The 17,634-nt window shown below is 46.8% G+C and overlaps 1 protein-coding gene across 1 annotated transcript; it reads left to right on the top strand.

Annotated features, from left to right (window-relative positions):
- Positions 1-3,451: 3,451 nt before the first annotated feature.
- Positions 3,452-17,393, top strand: LOC134072587 (inactive phospholipase C-like protein 2). Its single transcript, XM_062529344.1, has 7 exons — positions 3,452-4,254; positions 10,306-12,606; positions 13,050-13,409; positions 14,250-14,453; positions 15,755-15,830; positions 16,023-16,132; positions 16,501-17,393. The coding sequence occupies exons 1-7, from the start codon at positions 4,024-4,026 to the stop codon at positions 16,660-16,662; spliced, it is 3,444 nt and encodes a 1,147-aa protein (XP_062385328.1). The 5' UTR covers positions 3,452-4,023; the 3' UTR covers positions 16,663-17,393.
- Positions 17,394-17,634: the final 241 nt, after the last annotated feature.

Genomic DNA, 17,634 nt, shown 5'->3' with positions numbered 1-17,634 from the left:
CATTACTTAAGTAGAAATTTCATATCTATACTTTACTTGAGTAATTATTTTTCAGACGACTTTTTACCTCTACTCCTTAGCCTACATTTCCACGGAATCCACGCAAGTAATTGTACTTTCTACTCCTTACATTTTAAAAATAGCCTCGTTACTCCTATTTCATTTGAGCTTGTCATCGTTGAAAAAACAATAAACCTATCCAAGTAAATTGCGCAATCCGAATAGCCTAGAGTGAATTTGATTGTGGATGGGCGATAAGTGTAAACATATTCCATTCCGACACATTGGTTTGTATGCGATCCATCACACCACCTGCAGGAAGAGCAGCCAACTACTGTAGTGTACATGCCTCATCCTGGAAGAACTGTCGAAATGGTTGGATGCAGAAACAACTAATTTTGGATGCACTAGCATAGGCTACTGTAGGTGACCAGATGTCCGAGACCAAAACCGGGGATAATTTTCATTTTCAGTTTGACTATCAATCTGATTTAAATACATACAAGGTATATCAAAACAAAAAACAGGGACATAAGTAGTTTTTCCTGTATTTTCCAGGGGACAGGCAACCAAAAACGGGGACGTCTGGTCACCCTACTAAGCATGATCCTGTCTGTGTATGAGAGTGCGCGCGCGCCTTTGTGGGCTAGGTCCTATATTGGTCCTTGGGTAATAGGTCAACTACCATCTATATCAGCCGAATGCAGTTTACAATGAATTTAGTCGGACTGCCTCATCAATAATGCTTCTTTTCAGTCATGCCAGCAGCTGCTTGTCCTAAGTAAGCTATCCTAAAACAGCTTTAAGTGTCAATATTCTGGTCTGCTCAATACTGCACAGCCCAATGAAACTGCTCCCTAACATGTAGTCTGACCTTCATTCATGAACTTCAAGCATGGCATTTAATACAGTGGAAGTCCTAGCTAGTCTGAGTTTGTGGTTTTAGAGAAATAATATGAATCTCAATCTGTGCCTGTGCATTCATTTTTTCTCCACAGGAGAAACAGCCGACTTGTCTAGAGAGGTAGGCTACACGCAACTTACTTCAGCAGCCCTCAAAAGTAAGTCATCCACTGAAGGTTCTTTGGCCCCACCCTCCAAACAAACCAATTCTTTTTTGATTTTTTTTATTAATCACCTGGATTAATCATGAATTTTGGCAGCACTAATGTATACTGTATATAGACCACCATACAAGAGAAATAGCCACTAAGCCTGCCCTGACACCAATTTCCAGTTTTGTTATCTTACATCCATTGCCCTCACAAATTCCTGCAGCTAAGCTTGGATGTACATTTACATTCTAATAAAGGTTATTGATAACCTGCCTCTGAAGTTTGACTTTTAAGCACCTAATCATACCTTCCGCTCCATGAAACACATGTTTATGCTCAGTATTACACATATAGGCCTATGGTTCTTTAATGTATCTGCATGTATTCATCTTCAATGGGCATATATGCGGCTGAAACAGGTAGCTACTGTAGTGCATCCCAAATTTTAAACATTAACATTTTAATATATCATTATAGTCATTATGGCCTTTAGAAAATGTTTTGGGGAAGTGGGGTAGTGCACTATCTGCCCCTGTGGCGTGACTTAAACTTTTGTCCTTAATGGCATTTTTTCCCTTATATTACTTTTACGTTTATACTTTAAGTAGTTTTAAAACCAGTACTTTTATACTTTTACTTAAGTACAAAGTTTGAGTTGATACTTCCACTTCTACAAAAGTCGTTTTAAACCCTAGTATCTTTACTTCTACTTAAGTAATGAATGTGAATACTTTTGACACCTCTGATCACCAGAGAACATTGTCGATTCACCTTATTCAGGCGGCGGCCATTGTGTAAACCAAAACGAGCAAAGAAGTGCATATAACACAGCAATCCAATACAATAACTAAGACAAATTGTCCAACTGACCGATTACTCCAACCGTAACCATAACTGCTGTCCGGTTTTCATCTCCCATCCATTCTGTTTACATTATAACTTAAGTGCAGTCTCAGCAGGCTAACTAGAATATGCTTCAACTTATATTTCATTCAAAATGTTATATTTCTTTTTAATGTTACATATTCTATATGTCCAACAACCAGACAGTGAAGTGTGTTTTACAATCATGTAAGTTCATAGATCAATCAGGAGAGGCGTAGGTCATATGTCACACAAGATACAGTAGGTGGCTACCTTTTTGTGTCCTAGACCTGTGTGTAATCCCTAACATTGTTCAATCAACAAACACAGCTTGTGGTATGATTGATATCAAAATGAGTCTACTGTTTGGTTTCCTGGTTCAATCTCAGGCCTAGCTGCATGAACTTGTGAGATAAGTGACCACAGAGAAACACTGGTGTGCCTTGAGGCAAAGTGAGGTGTGTCACTGTTTTTTTTCCAAATGCATCAATCTCAGTTTCTTAATTAAAAAGCTCAGTCAACATATGCTTATCACTGGTCTCAACTCACGAGCACTCTGTACTAAACACCCCTCATATAGCCTATAATAATGTATGTGACATAATTTATTTAGAATAATTTGTCAATGTGCCTTGGTGTTTTTGTTTGACCTTTGGTGTGCCTTAGCTCCAAAAATATTGGAAACCTCTGCTTGCATGGTGCATCACTCATTCATGGCAGTTTCCATGACTGAAAACAGATTGTTCCCTTTCAGTGTAGCATGAAGCTTGCAGACAGTCTTCAAAGGAGTGTAAATACTCATCTGTGTGCTATCTAGAGAGCTCTTCCATTTAGAGAGTCCCAGGGGCATTTTTGTTGTAGGCCTAATAGCCAACGTATCTGTTTGGATGGATTTGAGGGAATTGTCCGGCCTTAGTGTTGCAGTTAAGTTGATCTATTTTGCTTTATTGATGGATTGTTTAATGTGATGTCCTTATGGAAATCATAATGTAGGCTAAGCTTAGACACAATTGAAGTCTTTGCATTGCTATTCACTCTATTTAATCTCAGTGTGCCATTCCCATCATATGGGCCAGGCCTAGAAATAATTAACTGGGGTTATTGCTGTACTGTAGGCCTACTGTACTGTAGGCCTACTGTATGTCATTAAGCAACATTGCAACGTGACCTAGCCTATTGTTGTCAATGTGTAATATCATGAACCGAGTTTGAATAGCCACTGGGGTGTGTTGCAGCTTGCAGCTATAGTCATATCTCATATCTTTCCAGGTCCTAGCTGTTCCCAGTGTGCACCTGGGAAGGCTATCAGGGCTACGAGCGTGTAGGGACATCTAAAAACGAGATATAGCCTACCGCGTCCGCTGGAATGTCTCACTGACAGGCTACAGCGCATATCGGACAGTTATTGGGCAAACAGCCTACGATTAGATAGCTGTCTGTCACTTGAGTGTCGAAACATAAGCGACGCCTGTTGAGGAAGTGGTGGTGGCGACGGCCGCTGGCTGGCAGGCAGGGCGTCATTCAGTGCATCCCCCCCTCCTTCCCTCCCCATTGCGAGAGAGCGAGCGAGCATGCCATAGCCTAACGGTGGAAAGTATGAGAAGAGAAAAAGAACGTCTTCTTCATCTCATCAGCACAGAAATCCTGGCTACCCACCCACAGCTGACGGTAACAAAGTAGCCTACGCATCTGCAGTTGTGTTGATCTTTCTGAGGGGTAGGTGGGTGTCGACCTTCGCAGTTTGACAGGAAACGGGGACAACTTTCGTTTTGTTTTCAAAACGCCAGATTGTCGAGATGTAGACTCCCGATAACAGACGATATCAGTAAACTTTTTATTCTCCGAAATTTGGACAGGGTCCAAGGGATAAGGGAACAGACGAAAAACTCATACAGACGGTAAGCTATCGTTTCCTTCCCTATTCTGCGCTGGGTTCTGTTTGAGAGGATTAAGCTTCGCTCTGGTGCTGTGCGCTGTCAGAGCAACTGGACATGATGAAGGAGAGCAGAGATAACGACAATGTCCGCCGAGGGCTGCGCTGTTCGCACTAGGCTAGATTTCACCGGACGAGGATGTCTCAGTAGGGACATCTGTATTGGCGGGCATGGCCGATCACAGTGAGGAACAAAACAAACGATTGTCCGCTCATATGAACGGATTCAAAGCGATGGTGCCGAACAACAAGGAGACACATACGGGGGTTTCGAACGGGGGCTGTGAGGTGACCAAAGGGCAGCGGCATGCAGAAGATCAGAGTCCCGAGGTCGAACCGGCTCGAGTCACGGAATTGAAGGAGGACGACGCAGGTATTCCACGGAGAAGCAGCATCATTAAGGTAGTAACACACTCTCCCATCCCCTCAATCGCACACACACACACACACACACACACACACACACACACACACACACACACACTCCACACACACACACACACACACACACACACACACACACACACACATACACACACACACACACACAATCTGTCTTCACTCACTTCCATACACTCTCTCTCTCTCTCAGACTGTCTGATCGTCTCGGTCTGTGATTGTGTTGGCGATGAGTGCATGGGAAGGCTTATCTGAAGTAGGCTAGTCTATCTGTTCACCGCAGAAATGTTTTGGCTTGATTTCAAAACCACATGGAAAGACTTGGTAGGTGTAGGCCTAGCCTATTGTAAAGTGCCACTGTAAAAATGTTGGTGCCCTTAAAATAGCTTTCACTTTCCCTCTTCATTTCATGTCTTTGGTGAACAGTCCTCATTTCGGTCGGCTGGTAGGCTATAGATAAAACCATACTCCTGACACACACACACACACACACACACACACACAGAGAGAGAGAGACTCACTCACTCACCTCTTGCCCTCTCTCTCTCACACACACACTCTCTCTCTCTCACACACACACACACACACGCACACACACACACACACACACACACACACACACACACACACACACACTCAGAGAGAGGTTTGTGTTTCCCATCACCCCATCATCTCTCGCTTAACAAACACAAAAGCCTAGAACCCACAGACAGCACAAGGTTGGTTTCCTTTTAAAGCAGTCCACAGTATGAGAAGAAAAAAAAAACACTTCACCATACGGCTGTTACCATGGCAACTTTCATGTCTACACAATCTACATGTGCTGAGCAAAAGATTGAATGATGTTTGTCACCACCACAGCAGAGTTGTGAAATGTGCTCATGAGGTTACCCCATGCTTATAATAAGTTTAACATTGTGTAACTTGCTCATGCACCACTCAGTCCTAGTTAGCCCCTTTTTGAGTGTGGGAAGAAGACTTATTGTTTTTAACTGAGAATTGAGGTGGAGATTGTTTCGCTAGGCCCTATGTGTTGTTCTATTTCTGTCTTCATGGACCCTGTTGCTACAGCCTCACTGTTTGGGAGGGTTCACAACAATAGCATTTGTTTTCTAAAAGAATGTGTCTGGGTTCGCTGTTTCCAATAGTGGAAAACGGGTGTGTGTTTCCAAATAGTTATGAGGACACAGTTCTTTTCCTGGGGTTCAATATGCCATTTCTTTGCATTTCTCATGAATTTGACAAAAAAAATGGTAACTCTTAGGCGCCAATGCAAAAAAGTTTGGCTCTGTGTAAATTGTAAATAAAAATAGAATGTGATAACCTGTTGTATCCCATACTTAGTTGCCTAATGGAAAACAAGTGTTGAAACTGACAAATGCCACTAGGTTATTTCTTGAAAAATAAGCTAATTTTGAAAAAAATAAAAAAATATGGGATGAGGGCAACAAAAGGCTTGAAAAGTTGTATAATGCTTAAGAGAACACAAGGGAGAACATCCCACAACATTTTATGTTAACTGGCACTATGATTGAATTTTTAAAAAGCACCCAGAGGTAGCCTATCACTCTGTAAACCTGTGGGCAAACAATGCTAATTGCAAATCATTATGAGAGTAGGCTAATAGGCAACTGATTTTTTTTAAAAGGAATTATAGGGGACTTCATCATAATTAACATATTTAGAGAATCCAGTGAAATCTCAAACAGGGTACCTGGATGAAAAACAATACTGGATGGCTCATCATGGCTGTGATATTTTGGGCTCAGATGGCACTGCATTAAAATAGACCTGTTTTGGTAAAGAAAAGCATAGTATGGGCTTTGGAAAACTTCGGACACAGCTTGGTGCTCGATCCACAAATGCTGGATAAAAATCAACCATAGAAAAATAAACCATATTTGATCCAGAAATTCTACTGTCTTATCGCATCCTCTGGGGTTAAGAGGAGATGGGGTAGTCATATGCTATTAGTGCACCATCCAAAAGCCATTATCTATGAGGTATGAAGGTGCATTAGAGCAGTGGTGTAGTCTATGTGATACGCAAGACTACGCGGTATACATGTATGCCCACTTAAAAAGCATCACCATCTCAGTACCCACTTAAAAAGCATCACCATCTTAGTATATCCACCTAAAAAGCATCACAATGTCAGTATACCCACTTAAATAGGCAAGGATATGTATTAACATTTGGGGTTGATCACAGTGTCTTTTTCAGGGAACACCTTGATAATTTCAGGAAACAGTGGCACAGTGAATTCTGCACATTATGCAACAGCTGGCACTGTAGTAGATTAGACACTGTGCTAAAATGGCCTGCCTGCATTTCAAGCTCTTTCACAGAATTGCATTGTCAAAACTATACTTTTTGAGCATGTAAGTAAGAATACTTAATTCATTGGCCGGGTTTCCCAAAATTGTTAAGAAGCTCTTAAGTCCTAAGAACTTCTTAGGAGCGTTCTTAGAACATTCTTACAATGCTCCTAAGAAGTTCTTAGCACTTAAGAGCTTCTTAACAATTTTGGGAAACCCGGCCATTGTCAATGCTCCAGCAATTAGTCTCATTAGTTCCCAGATGTTTACAGAATGTTGTAAAATTAAGCAACATATGTGGTAAACATGACCCTGTCTCAGCTTTTTGAATTACTAGTGTCAAATCCAAAAAGAACATATATTTTCCCCAAAAAAACAACAAAGTTTCTCTGTTTCAACAATTAATATTTTGTCTTGTGCTATTCTCAATTAAGTATAGTGGTTTACATGATTTGCAAAGCACAATTTTTTACACAGCATCCCAACTTTTTGAAAAACAGGGTTGTAAGAAGAACACGTTCAAGGAGATATCATAGTTTTGGTCTAACAAGAGCAAACCATTACTTCACAGCCAACCAAGGTCTGCTAGTGACCAAAATCACAGCTGTCTCTCAAAAATGTAATAAATAATGTATTTTAGTGATACCAACAACATCAGTACAGTAAGAGCTGTTCTCATATTGACCTGAAGCAAAACACTACACAGTGAACACCACAAGGTACAGCCAATATGTTTATCAGTCTTTCATGACTATAGTACACCAACCAATTGCATTTTTCTTATAAAAACTTACAATAAAAATATTCTTTAAAAATGATGAAAAATTACTAGATGCATATATGTAATTGCAGTTGTGTCAAAGCTCTTTTTATTTCAATCATATTTCAAATCCACATGATGAGCATAATTGGTTGAAAGATAGATGAGCCAATTTTTGATAATATGAACCTATATTCACCCTGCCTCTATGTGCCACATGGACGTAACGTATGGATATGTAACATCAGAGTCAGGAACTGGTCAGTATTTGTCCCAGAAAATGCAGTGAGAGTGGGCACTGCTGGCCACACATTGAATGCTTGGTAGGTGATCTTGTGCCTGGTACTGTACTAATTTATTTATATAAACAAAAGAGAAGGACCCAAGCGTGAAAGAAATGATACAAGGATACAAGGAGGTTTATTTGTCACATGCATATGATTACTAAAGTAAAGAATGCGGTGAAATGAGCTCTGGGTTCTGTAGTCCCCCCCCCCCCCTAATCTGTAGTTGTTTTAAAGGACTATGCGATGACCACACACACTCGGAAATGGTGTTTACCGAGTATGCTGACACCAGTGAAATGAGGTCACAGAGAGACAGTGGTATCGTTGATATATTGGCAGGCTTTTGGTGATTATTCAACCAGCTCTACTTAACAAAGCATTCACAGATATCAGGCAGAAGCTACAGTAAGTCTTAATCCTAAACCAATTTTAGCCAGCCTGATATTTCTGTGTGTGTGTGTGTGTGTGTGTGTGTGTGTGTGTGTGTGTGTGTGTGTGTGTGTGTGTGTGTGTGTGTGTGTGTGTGTGTGTGTGTGTGTGTGTGTGTGTGTGTGTGTGTGTGTGTGTGTGTGTGTGTGTGTGTGTGTGTGCGTGTATGACATGAGGCTCAAGGTGACAGCAAGCACAGCAAGCACCAAATTGTGCGTCACCTTCGCTTGCAGTTGTAACTGTAGACATGATTCATGATTCATATAAATACGGCACACATTTCCGGTCCGCACCCTGACTTCCTGTCACACACGTAGACACACATCCATACTGACATGCACACACACACACACACACACACACACACACACAGAGACATCCACATTGAGAAAAAGTCTGTGGTTTCTCACACCTTGCTTGAAATCCGAAGTCTGCATAAGACAATCAATTGGAGAAAAAATGTTTTCTGACTCTCCTCTTTGTCTATAACCTCAGCCGTTATCTCTCTCACTGTCTCTCATGTCTCTTCATCAGTTTTATGTTCATCAGTTCTTCACTCTCTCATCTGCCCCCCCCCACATAAATACACAAGCTTGTACCTTTCTCTCTGCATGAATTGCATTTAGATCAAATGCTTTGTTCTCTGTTTCTTCCTGCTATGCTAGTCTCTTAGCCCTCTCACTCTCCTCTCTTGCTCTCTCTATCTTTCTCTGTTTCACTCTTCTGTCCTTCCCTCACGCTGGCCATCTCTGAGATACACCCACACACTTAGCTGCATCAAAGATCAGTTTAGAAATGAATAAAATATTTTTTTTCATAACCCTGAAAGCCAGGACCCTGCAGTGGAACTAATACAGACTAGCCCCTCTCTGTCTGGGGGACATACACACAGACACACACACACACACACACACACACACACACACACACAAACACACACACATGCACACACACGCTGTGAAAACACATACAAACATGCATGCACCTTTGCAGTCGTCTCCTTTTGTAGGTTGCCATGGAAACGCTATCCTCTCTGTCCTCTCTCTTTCTCTCTCTCTCTCTCTCTCATACAGTATGCTTCTTTCCTGATTCCTTTTTCACCCACTGTTTTTCTCCCTTTTCCTCTGTTCCCTTCTTTCTTTTGCTTTCTGTCTCTCCCTCTTTCTTTCTCTAATTTCCTACCTCTAGCCCTCTCACTCCCTATCTCTCTGCCTCTTTTTCCCTTTCCCCTTCTCCCTCTCTCCATCTTTCTCCTCCTCCCTCCTCCCTCTCTTCCTCTCTTCCTCTATTCCTCTCTCTCTCCCCTGCAGAGAGGAAACCCCTCTTATGTCATGTTCTGACTTGTGGGAGATTCTCATTCAGCTCTGCTGCTGTGCCGACTGCTGGGGTTGTTCCCCCCCACTCTCTCACGTGGCACTGCAGGAGTTCCCACTTTTGCTCTCTCTCTCTCTCTCACTCACACGCACGCACACTCACACACACACACACACACTCCCTCGCTCTCTCTCACACACACACACCCACATATGCACATACTCACATATGCATACTCTCTCACACACACATTCACACACATACACACAAGCTCTCTCTCTCTCTCTCTCTCTCTCTCTTTCTCTCTCTCTCTTTATCTCACATGCACATTAGTTCATTCCTATTCCTTTATCTCTGTGGTTTCTTGAAAGTGAGTGAGTGATTCACTTGTGTACAGGACATGTCTTTATTCTTAAAGAATATTTCAGTGTAGAATATTAATTTGGCCAGTTTTGCTCCATTACAAACACACACACATACACACACACACACACACACACACACACACACACACACACACACACACACACACACACACACACACACACACACACACACACACACACACACACACAAGCACACACAGACACACCACTCTTCATTCTTATTCATAATGTGTGTGACTCCCTCATGTACAACGTGTATTATGTATGTGTTCATTCTTAATGGCCATTTTAATGCAGAATGTCTTGACAGTTTTCCTGTTTCCTCTCCCTTCCTCCCTTTCTCTGTCTCTCTCTCTCTCTCTTTCTCTCTCTCTCTCTCTCTCTCTCTCTCTCTCTCTCTCTCTCGCTCTCTCTCCAACTCAATTCAAGAAAGCTTTATTGGCATGAACGTTGCAGGAACATTATTGCCAAAGCTGAATTACATGTACTGTACACAAGAGGTTAAAGAAAAAACTACAAGATTAGCTAAATGTTCTCTCTCGTTCTGTCCTGGTCCGTAGGATGGCTCGCGGCGTGGGCGCGACCGTAAGAAGACGGTGTCGTTCGGCGGGATGCCGGGCTCCCGCAAGATCAGCTCGGTGTCCGGCTGCCTGAGCCGCATGCAGGAGGGCAGTGAGCTGCGCAAGCTGCGGCCCGGCCTGCGCCTCTACAGCCGCTACTACCTCCTGGAGGCCGACCAGCGCAGCGTCCGCTGGGAGCCGTCCAAGAAGGACCCCGGGAAGGCGCGGCTGCCGCTGGCCGAGGTGCGCGAGGTCCGAACCGGCCGCAACTCGGACGTCTTCCGGGCCAGCGGAGTGGCCGAGCTGGTGGCGGAGGACTGCGCCTTCTCGCTGGTCTACGGCGACGATTACGACACGCTGGACTTGGTGGCCAGCTCGCCCGAGGTGGCCAACATCTGGGTGACGGGCCTGCGCTACCTCATCTCCCAGGGGAGCCACGGCGCCGGCGCGCACACACACCCCGCGCACACACACACGCACGCGCACACACACGCGCAGGCGGCGGAGGCTGGAGGCGGAGGAGGCGGAGGAGGCGAGGAGGGCCGCGATGACCTGCAGCTCTCGTGGCTGTCCAGGGAGTTCTCGGAGGTGGCGGTGGTCAGCGGGGGGAGGAAGGACGACGATGGCGCCGGCGACTGGCTGAGCGTGAGCGAGGCCACCGACCTCATCGAGAAGCTGAGCCCCGGCGTGCGGAGCAGCCACATCCGGACGCGTCTGCGCGAGCTCCTCCGCGGGGACACAGACTCTCCGGGGACGCCCCCGCACACCCCCCCCCACACCCCGCCCCCGCACGCGTCCTCGCACGTCTCGCTGCAGCACTTCACGCAGGCCTTCCACGACGTCAGCACGCGGCCCGAGATCTACTTCCTGCTCGTCCAGCACTCGGCCGGCAAGGACTTCCTGGACGCGCGCGACGTGGCGCGCTTCCTGGAGACGGAGCAGGGCGTGGCGCGGGCGGGCGAGGACTCGGCGCGGGCGCTCGTGGAGCGCTACGAGCCGTCCGCCTTGGGCCGGCGCCTGGGCCGCCTCTCGCTGAGCGGCCTCACGCGCTTCCTGGACTCGCGCGAGTGCGGCGTGCTGGACCCGCTCCACGAGGCCGTGTGCGAGGACATGACGCGGCCGCTCGCCCACTACTACATCAGCTCCTCGCACAACACGCACGTCACCGAGGCCCAGGTGCCCGCCGTCAGCGCCATCGGCGGGTACGAGCGGGCGCTGAGGCTCGGCTGCCGCTGCCTGGAGCTGGACGTCTGGGAGGGTCCGCACGGCCGGCCGGCGGTCAGCAAGGGCCACACGCACTCGGCCATACACACCAACGCCCCGCCGCTGGCGTTCCGCGAGGTGGTGCAGACGGTGGGCAAGATGGCGTTCCTGACGTCGGAGTACCCGCTCATCCTGTGTCTGGAGAACCACTGCTCCGTGGCGCAGCAGAGGATCATGGTGCGCGACCTGCAGGAGGCCTTCGGCGAACGGCTGCACCGAGGGTTGCTCAGCAACGAGGACGGGTGCCTCCCGTCGCCGCACGACCTCAGGGGCAAGGTCCTGTTGCTAGGCAACAGGCCTCTCCCAGAGCCGCAGCACGGCGAGGCGGAAGAGATTACCCAGAAGGCCTCGGGGACCGGGGGGACATCATCATCATCATCATCGTCGTCGTCTTCGTCTTCGCGGCGCGTCCCTCTCTGTCCGGAACTCTCGGCGCTGATCGCGCTCTGCCACGCCGACCCTCCGGCCAACAACGAGTTCCCGTCGCCCTCCTCCTCCTCCGCCCCGTGCTGCGTGGTCACCTGCTTCCGCGAGGCGCTGGCCAGCCGGCACGCGGCCGAGCGCGGCGCGGAGCTGGTGGAGCTGGCCAAGCGGCGGCTGCTGCGCGTGCGTCCCAGCCTGATGCGCGTGGACTCCAGCAACCCCGACCCGCTGGGCTTCTGGAAGGCCGGCCTGCAGATGGTGGCGCTCAACGTCCAGACGGAGGGCACCATGCTCAGCCTCCACCGCGGGTGGTTCCGGCGAAACGGCGCCTGCGGCTACACCCTGCGCCCCGCCATCATGCGCCAGCAGGTGGCGTACTTCAGCGCCAACGAGCGCGGGGCCCTGCCGGGCGTGCCGCCTCAGACGCTGCACCTGAGGGTCATCAGCGGCCGCTGCCTGCCCAAGCCGCGGGGGGGAGGGGCCAAGGGGGACGTGCTGGACCCCTACGTCACCGTGGCCATCCACGGAATCGCCGCCGACTGCGCCGAGAGACGCACCAACACCGTGCCGCAGAACGGAGAGAGTCCCGTCTTTGACCAGAGCTTCCAGTTTCAGGTGAGAAGGAACACACACACACACACACACACACACACACACACACAGATAGAACTGCATGCATTCTGACTCAGGTGAACTTGCCTGAGTCAGTTGTGTATGTGACTGCATGCGTGTGTGTGTGACTGCATGTGTGTGTCCTGTCCCAGGTGAATCCACCTGAGTTGGCTCTGCTTCATGGTGTGTGTGACCATAGATATATGTCTATGTGTGTGACTGTATGTAAGTGTGGGTGTTCTGTCCCAGATGAAGCTCTCTGAGTGACAGCATGTATGTGTGTGTGTGTCCTGTCCCAGGTGAACCTACCTGAGTTGGCTCTGCTGTGCTTCATGGTGTGTGTGACTATGTGTATGAGTGTGTAACTGTATGTGAGTATGTGTGTTCTGTCTCAGGTGAAGCTCTCTGAGTGACAGCATGTGTGTGTATGTGTGTGTGTGTCCCAGGTGAACCTACCTGAGTTGGCTCTGCTGCGCTTCGTGGTGCTGGACGACTTCTCCATCGGCGACGACTTCATCGGCCAGTACACCCTCCCGCTGGACTGCGTCCAGTCGGGCTTCCGGCACGTTCCGCTGCTGTCGGCCGAGGGCGAGGAGCTGGTGCACGCGCGGCTGCTGGTGCACGTGGCCATGACGGAGCGGCGCGGCGGGGGCAAGGCCCACAAGAGAGGCCTGTCCGTCAGGAAGGGCTGGCGCGGCCGCCACTACACGCTGCTGCAGGAGCTGGGCCTCAGGGCCCTGGACGACGTCTTCAAGAACGCCGGCCAGCCGCTCAGAGACGCCACCGACCTGCGGGAGAACATGCAGGTAGGGACACTGGAAAATCAATCATTAATCATTAATCATCAATCATCAATCATCAATCATTAATCATTAATCATTAATCAATTAAATGAATGATTTGAAGCTTAGTTATGAAGGATTAGCCAAACATTCATTTCATCATAGATCGTTATACTCTATATTGAATACTTGCAGGTAGGGGAGTAGAAACGGCCAAGGGACAGTGGAAGACCGCACTCTTCTGGTCGTTCTTAATGTATGATCCAGGGAACTTGTACGGAAAATAAAACAGAAGTTTGCACTCCAATAATTATTGTAATTATTTACACATGTAGCAGCGGGGGGTAACACGAGCTTCGTCAGTGTGTGATTTTTGGAGTGTGACCTTTTGTTTGATTTTCTATACATTAATATATGAACAAAACATGCATTGTCATGGATCTTCTTTTGAAAGTGAGATGAGGCAAGGCCAGTTATCCAACAGGCTGAGTGTATGGTATTAAAAGCCTGACTTTTCAGGGAGCGTACTTCATCAGACGTCTTTTATTTATAGGCCATTGAAGGCCATTTATAGGTCACTCACATTCATAACTCATTACCCAGTTCTGTCTATTTTAGGCGTGGGCATTGTGTTAAGGGGCTCCATAGTCAAAGCCTGACTTAAATTGCACACTGGGCTCCAGTCTGAGAGCTTTAACAATGCTAATAGCTTTTAGTTTATTTTGTTTGAGTGGTGGCTGGCTGAATGAAGCATGAAACATGTAACATGTTTTGATCTTACAAACATAACAGAGTCATTGCTTGTGTGTGTGTGTGTTTGTGTGTGTGTGTTTGTGTGTGTGTGTGTGTGTGTTTATCTGACAGGAATCTTTGGAGGCCTTTAAGGAGATGTGTGGTGTGTCTGTGCTGGCTAACATCACTCAGTGTGTGTTGACCCTGGGGTCAAGGGTCGCAGGGTCAGAGGAAGCGCCCTTGCTGCTGTTTGACCTCAGCCAGCCGTACCCCACCATGCACCAACAGGGGGTGCTACCAGACGCCTTGCGGAAGATCGCCTCTGTTTACCACACGGTCAGTGTGTGTGTGTATATGTGTGTGTTTGTCTGTTTACTACACGGTCAGTGTGTATACAGTATGTGTGTGTCTGTCTGTCTGTGTGTGCCTGTTTACCTCATGGTCTTTGTACAGTATATATGTATATGTGTGTGTGTGTGTGTGTGTGTGTGTGTGTGTGTGTGCGCATGTTTGCATTCCCAAACGCCCCAGAAAAACACGTATGCAACATCATCTTATTCACTGTCTCTCCTCTCTGTCTGTCAGTCTGCATGTACAGTTTGTGTGTACGTCTTTCTGTCTGTCTATCTGTCTGTCTGTCTGTCTGTCTGTCTGTTGGTGTTGGGTCTGTCTGTGTATGCAGTGGCAATGATTGAACGTCTTGTTCTTTGTTGTCCTGCTTTGATACTTAATTACTTAGACTTACAGTGTTTAGGTCTTGGTCCCTGTGTGTGTGTGTGTGTGTGTGTGTGTGTGTGTGTGTGTGTGTGTGTGTGTGTGTGTGTGTGTGTGTGTGTGTGTGTGTGTGTGTGTGTGTGTGTGTGTGTGTGTGTGTGTGTGTGTGTGTGTGTGTGTGTGTGTGTGTGTGAGAGAGAGAGAGAGAGACAGATAGAATTGGGGGAAGAGGTAACAATGTGTAGAAAGCCCTACTGTACATTTCATTTCTGTTTATGCAATTACAGGATGTAAGCATGGGAAGCCTATTTTAAGCAACATGTTCACACACACACACACACACACACACACACACACACACACACACACAGACAGAGACACACACTCACATCCACTGTTTATTTCACAGGGTCAAGTGCTTTAGGTTACGTGCATGGAAACTGTGTCTGTGTGTGTGTGTGTGTGTGTGTGTGTGTGTGTGTGTGCCTCCATGTGTGCTTCTTTCCGTGTGTTAGTGTAAACTGTGAGTTCAGCTCTCCAGACGGCCTGCCTAGCGCCGTCTTCGGTTGGTCTGATAGCTAGGCTAGGCTGTGTGTCTTCTTTGCCCTGGGACTTCTCTCAGCCGTCTGACTTGAGTGCAGTCGATTGGACTAGGTTGACGTGGACTGTTCTGTTTTTTGTTTGTTTTATTATTTATTTGACATTTGTTTATTTCTTTGTCTGTCTTGTATGTCTTGGTGTCATGGGCACGCTGGCGACTACGCCACTCCGTTTCGGCACTGTCTCTGTGTTCTGTAAAGCGCTTTGGGTTGCACTCAGTGCACGTTAAATGCGCTATATAAATAAAATTACCTTACCTTACCTTACCTTTAACTTTTCATTTGGCTCAACTGAGAGTTCAGCTTTGAATGTGTAACTTGCAGATGATGCAGGCAAGTAAAGCAGTCATGGAGGAATCAGAAGGAGTCCACAGCAAGATCCTTCAGACACACCACCGAGGTAAGAGAAAGAGAAAGAGTGCCAGAGAGATATACACTACACTATGCAGTCTTTTTGGCTCATATGCTACACACCATGTTTGGATGGGAAATGGGTACAGTGCCCGTCCAAACATGTGTTATGTGAGTGTCTGTGGAATGTTGATAGGTGCTTTCTTTGTGTGTGTGTGTGTGTGTGTGTGTGTATCCTCAGCCATGGAGTTCCATGAGCATCTTCAGACGTTAGCTGGGAAGGAGGGGATGAAGGGCCGGAAGCTCAACAGAGCAGTGGAGAGTTTTACCTGGAACATCACCATACTGAAGGTAGCTAGACACACACACACACACACACACACACACACACATACACACACACACACACACACGCTCATGCTCCCTGGGGTTGAGGTTTGAATATGGGCTGTTTTCACCTCTTATTGGTTTCCTTTTCGCCAATGATAAAAGAAACTTACAAGTCAAGTTTCTCTCTTTGACACTCACTCACACATGCATCTCGCACACACACACACACACACACACACACACACACACACACACACACACACACACACACACACATACACACACTCTCTCTCTCACACACACACACACACACACACACTCTCTCTCTCCCTCTCTCTCACACACACCCACTCTCATTCTCTCTCTCTCTCTCTCTCTCTCTCTCTCAGGGCCAGGCTGACTTGCTGAAGCATGAGAAGGCTGAGGTTCAGGAGCTTCTGAAGCAGCTCAACTGCGCAGCCCAAACAGCTAACCTGAGCCTCAGCCCAAACACGGTCAGAGAAGGAAGAACCAATCATGACTCCTCTGACGGAGGGTTGGATGTGTGGTAGCCAATCAGAACACAGCATTAGCACTAGAAGCTAGTGCAGGCATTAGCCCAAGACAGGGGGTCAGGATTTGACTGATTAGCTTCGCCGATTAGCAAGGCACTTCCTCGTCGCCATTTTCCAGAAATACATCATGTCCGGTGCCATTTCTCCCGATTTCTCCTCATGCTGATTGGTGACTGTTCCACTCTCAGCTCATGCACGAGCTTAGTGTGGGCACAAGCTCTCCTTCTGTACCTTACGTCAGTCAGTAACCTGGCACTTAATTGGCTAAGTAAAACGGCACCGGAAACAAGCCCCTTGAAACGCCATGTTGAAGCCTGAAAAAATCGTTCAATTTTGGCACTTTTCACTAGCCTAGCATTCCCATTGAAATGAATGGGGGTGGGACTTTCTCCAGTTCTTATAATACCTCCATGGCCCAAGAACAGAGTGACCAGATAGTCAATTTTTCAGCATCTTGGACAGAGGCACATCATGCTGAAATCACAGAGACTATACCAAATTCTCCTATTGTAACATATTATGCATTTTTAAGTAAGTCATTATGTTATTTGGCAAGTGTAAGGATGTTAATGTCACAAACAGGAAATACAGTGCCCTCCAAAAGTATTGGAACACATGCTTAAAGTCAAATATAAAATCATCTTTTGGAAATTGATCTTAATGCCTTAAATGAAACAACGAAGAAATAGTCAACCTTGGCCTTTGGAATTAAAATAACCCCACATCAACACTATACCCTTCACCATACTAAGAGTTTGGCATGCTTTATGTCAGTTATTAGCTGTTAGCTTATAAGCTGGTTTGAATTGCATTGAGCTCAATGAGAATGAAACCAGCAAATTAGCTAACAGCTATAACTGACATAAAGCATGCCAAACTCTTAGTATGGTGAAGGGTATAGTGTTGATGTGGGGTTATTTTAATTCCAAAAGCCAAGGGGACTTTATCAGGGTGCATAGTGTCCTGGAT

Source organism: Sardina pilchardus, chromosome 24 (genome assembly GCF_963854185.1).
Source record: "Sardina pilchardus chromosome 24, fSarPil1.1, whole genome shotgun sequence".
In the NCBI taxonomy this organism is placed as follows: Eukaryota; Metazoa; Chordata; class Actinopteri; order Clupeiformes; family Clupeidae; genus Sardina; species Sardina pilchardus.
This window is presented reverse-complemented; position numbering and strand designations above follow the sequence as displayed.

Excerpts from the sequence above, each read along its gene's own strand:
- LOC134072587 (XM_062529344.1), top strand. The coding sequence starts at position 4,024 with ATGGCCGATCACAGTGAGGAACAAAACAAACGATTGTCCGCTCATATG. Across the intron at positions 4,255-10,305 it reads GGAGAAGCAGCATCATTAAG|GATGGCTCGCGGCGTGGGCG; the intron begins GTAGTAACACAC and ends CCTGGTCCGTAG. Across the intron at positions 12,607-13,049 it reads ACCAGAGCTTCCAGTTTCAG|GTGAACCTACCTGAGTTGGC; the intron begins GTGAGAAGGAAC and ends TGTGTGTCCCAG.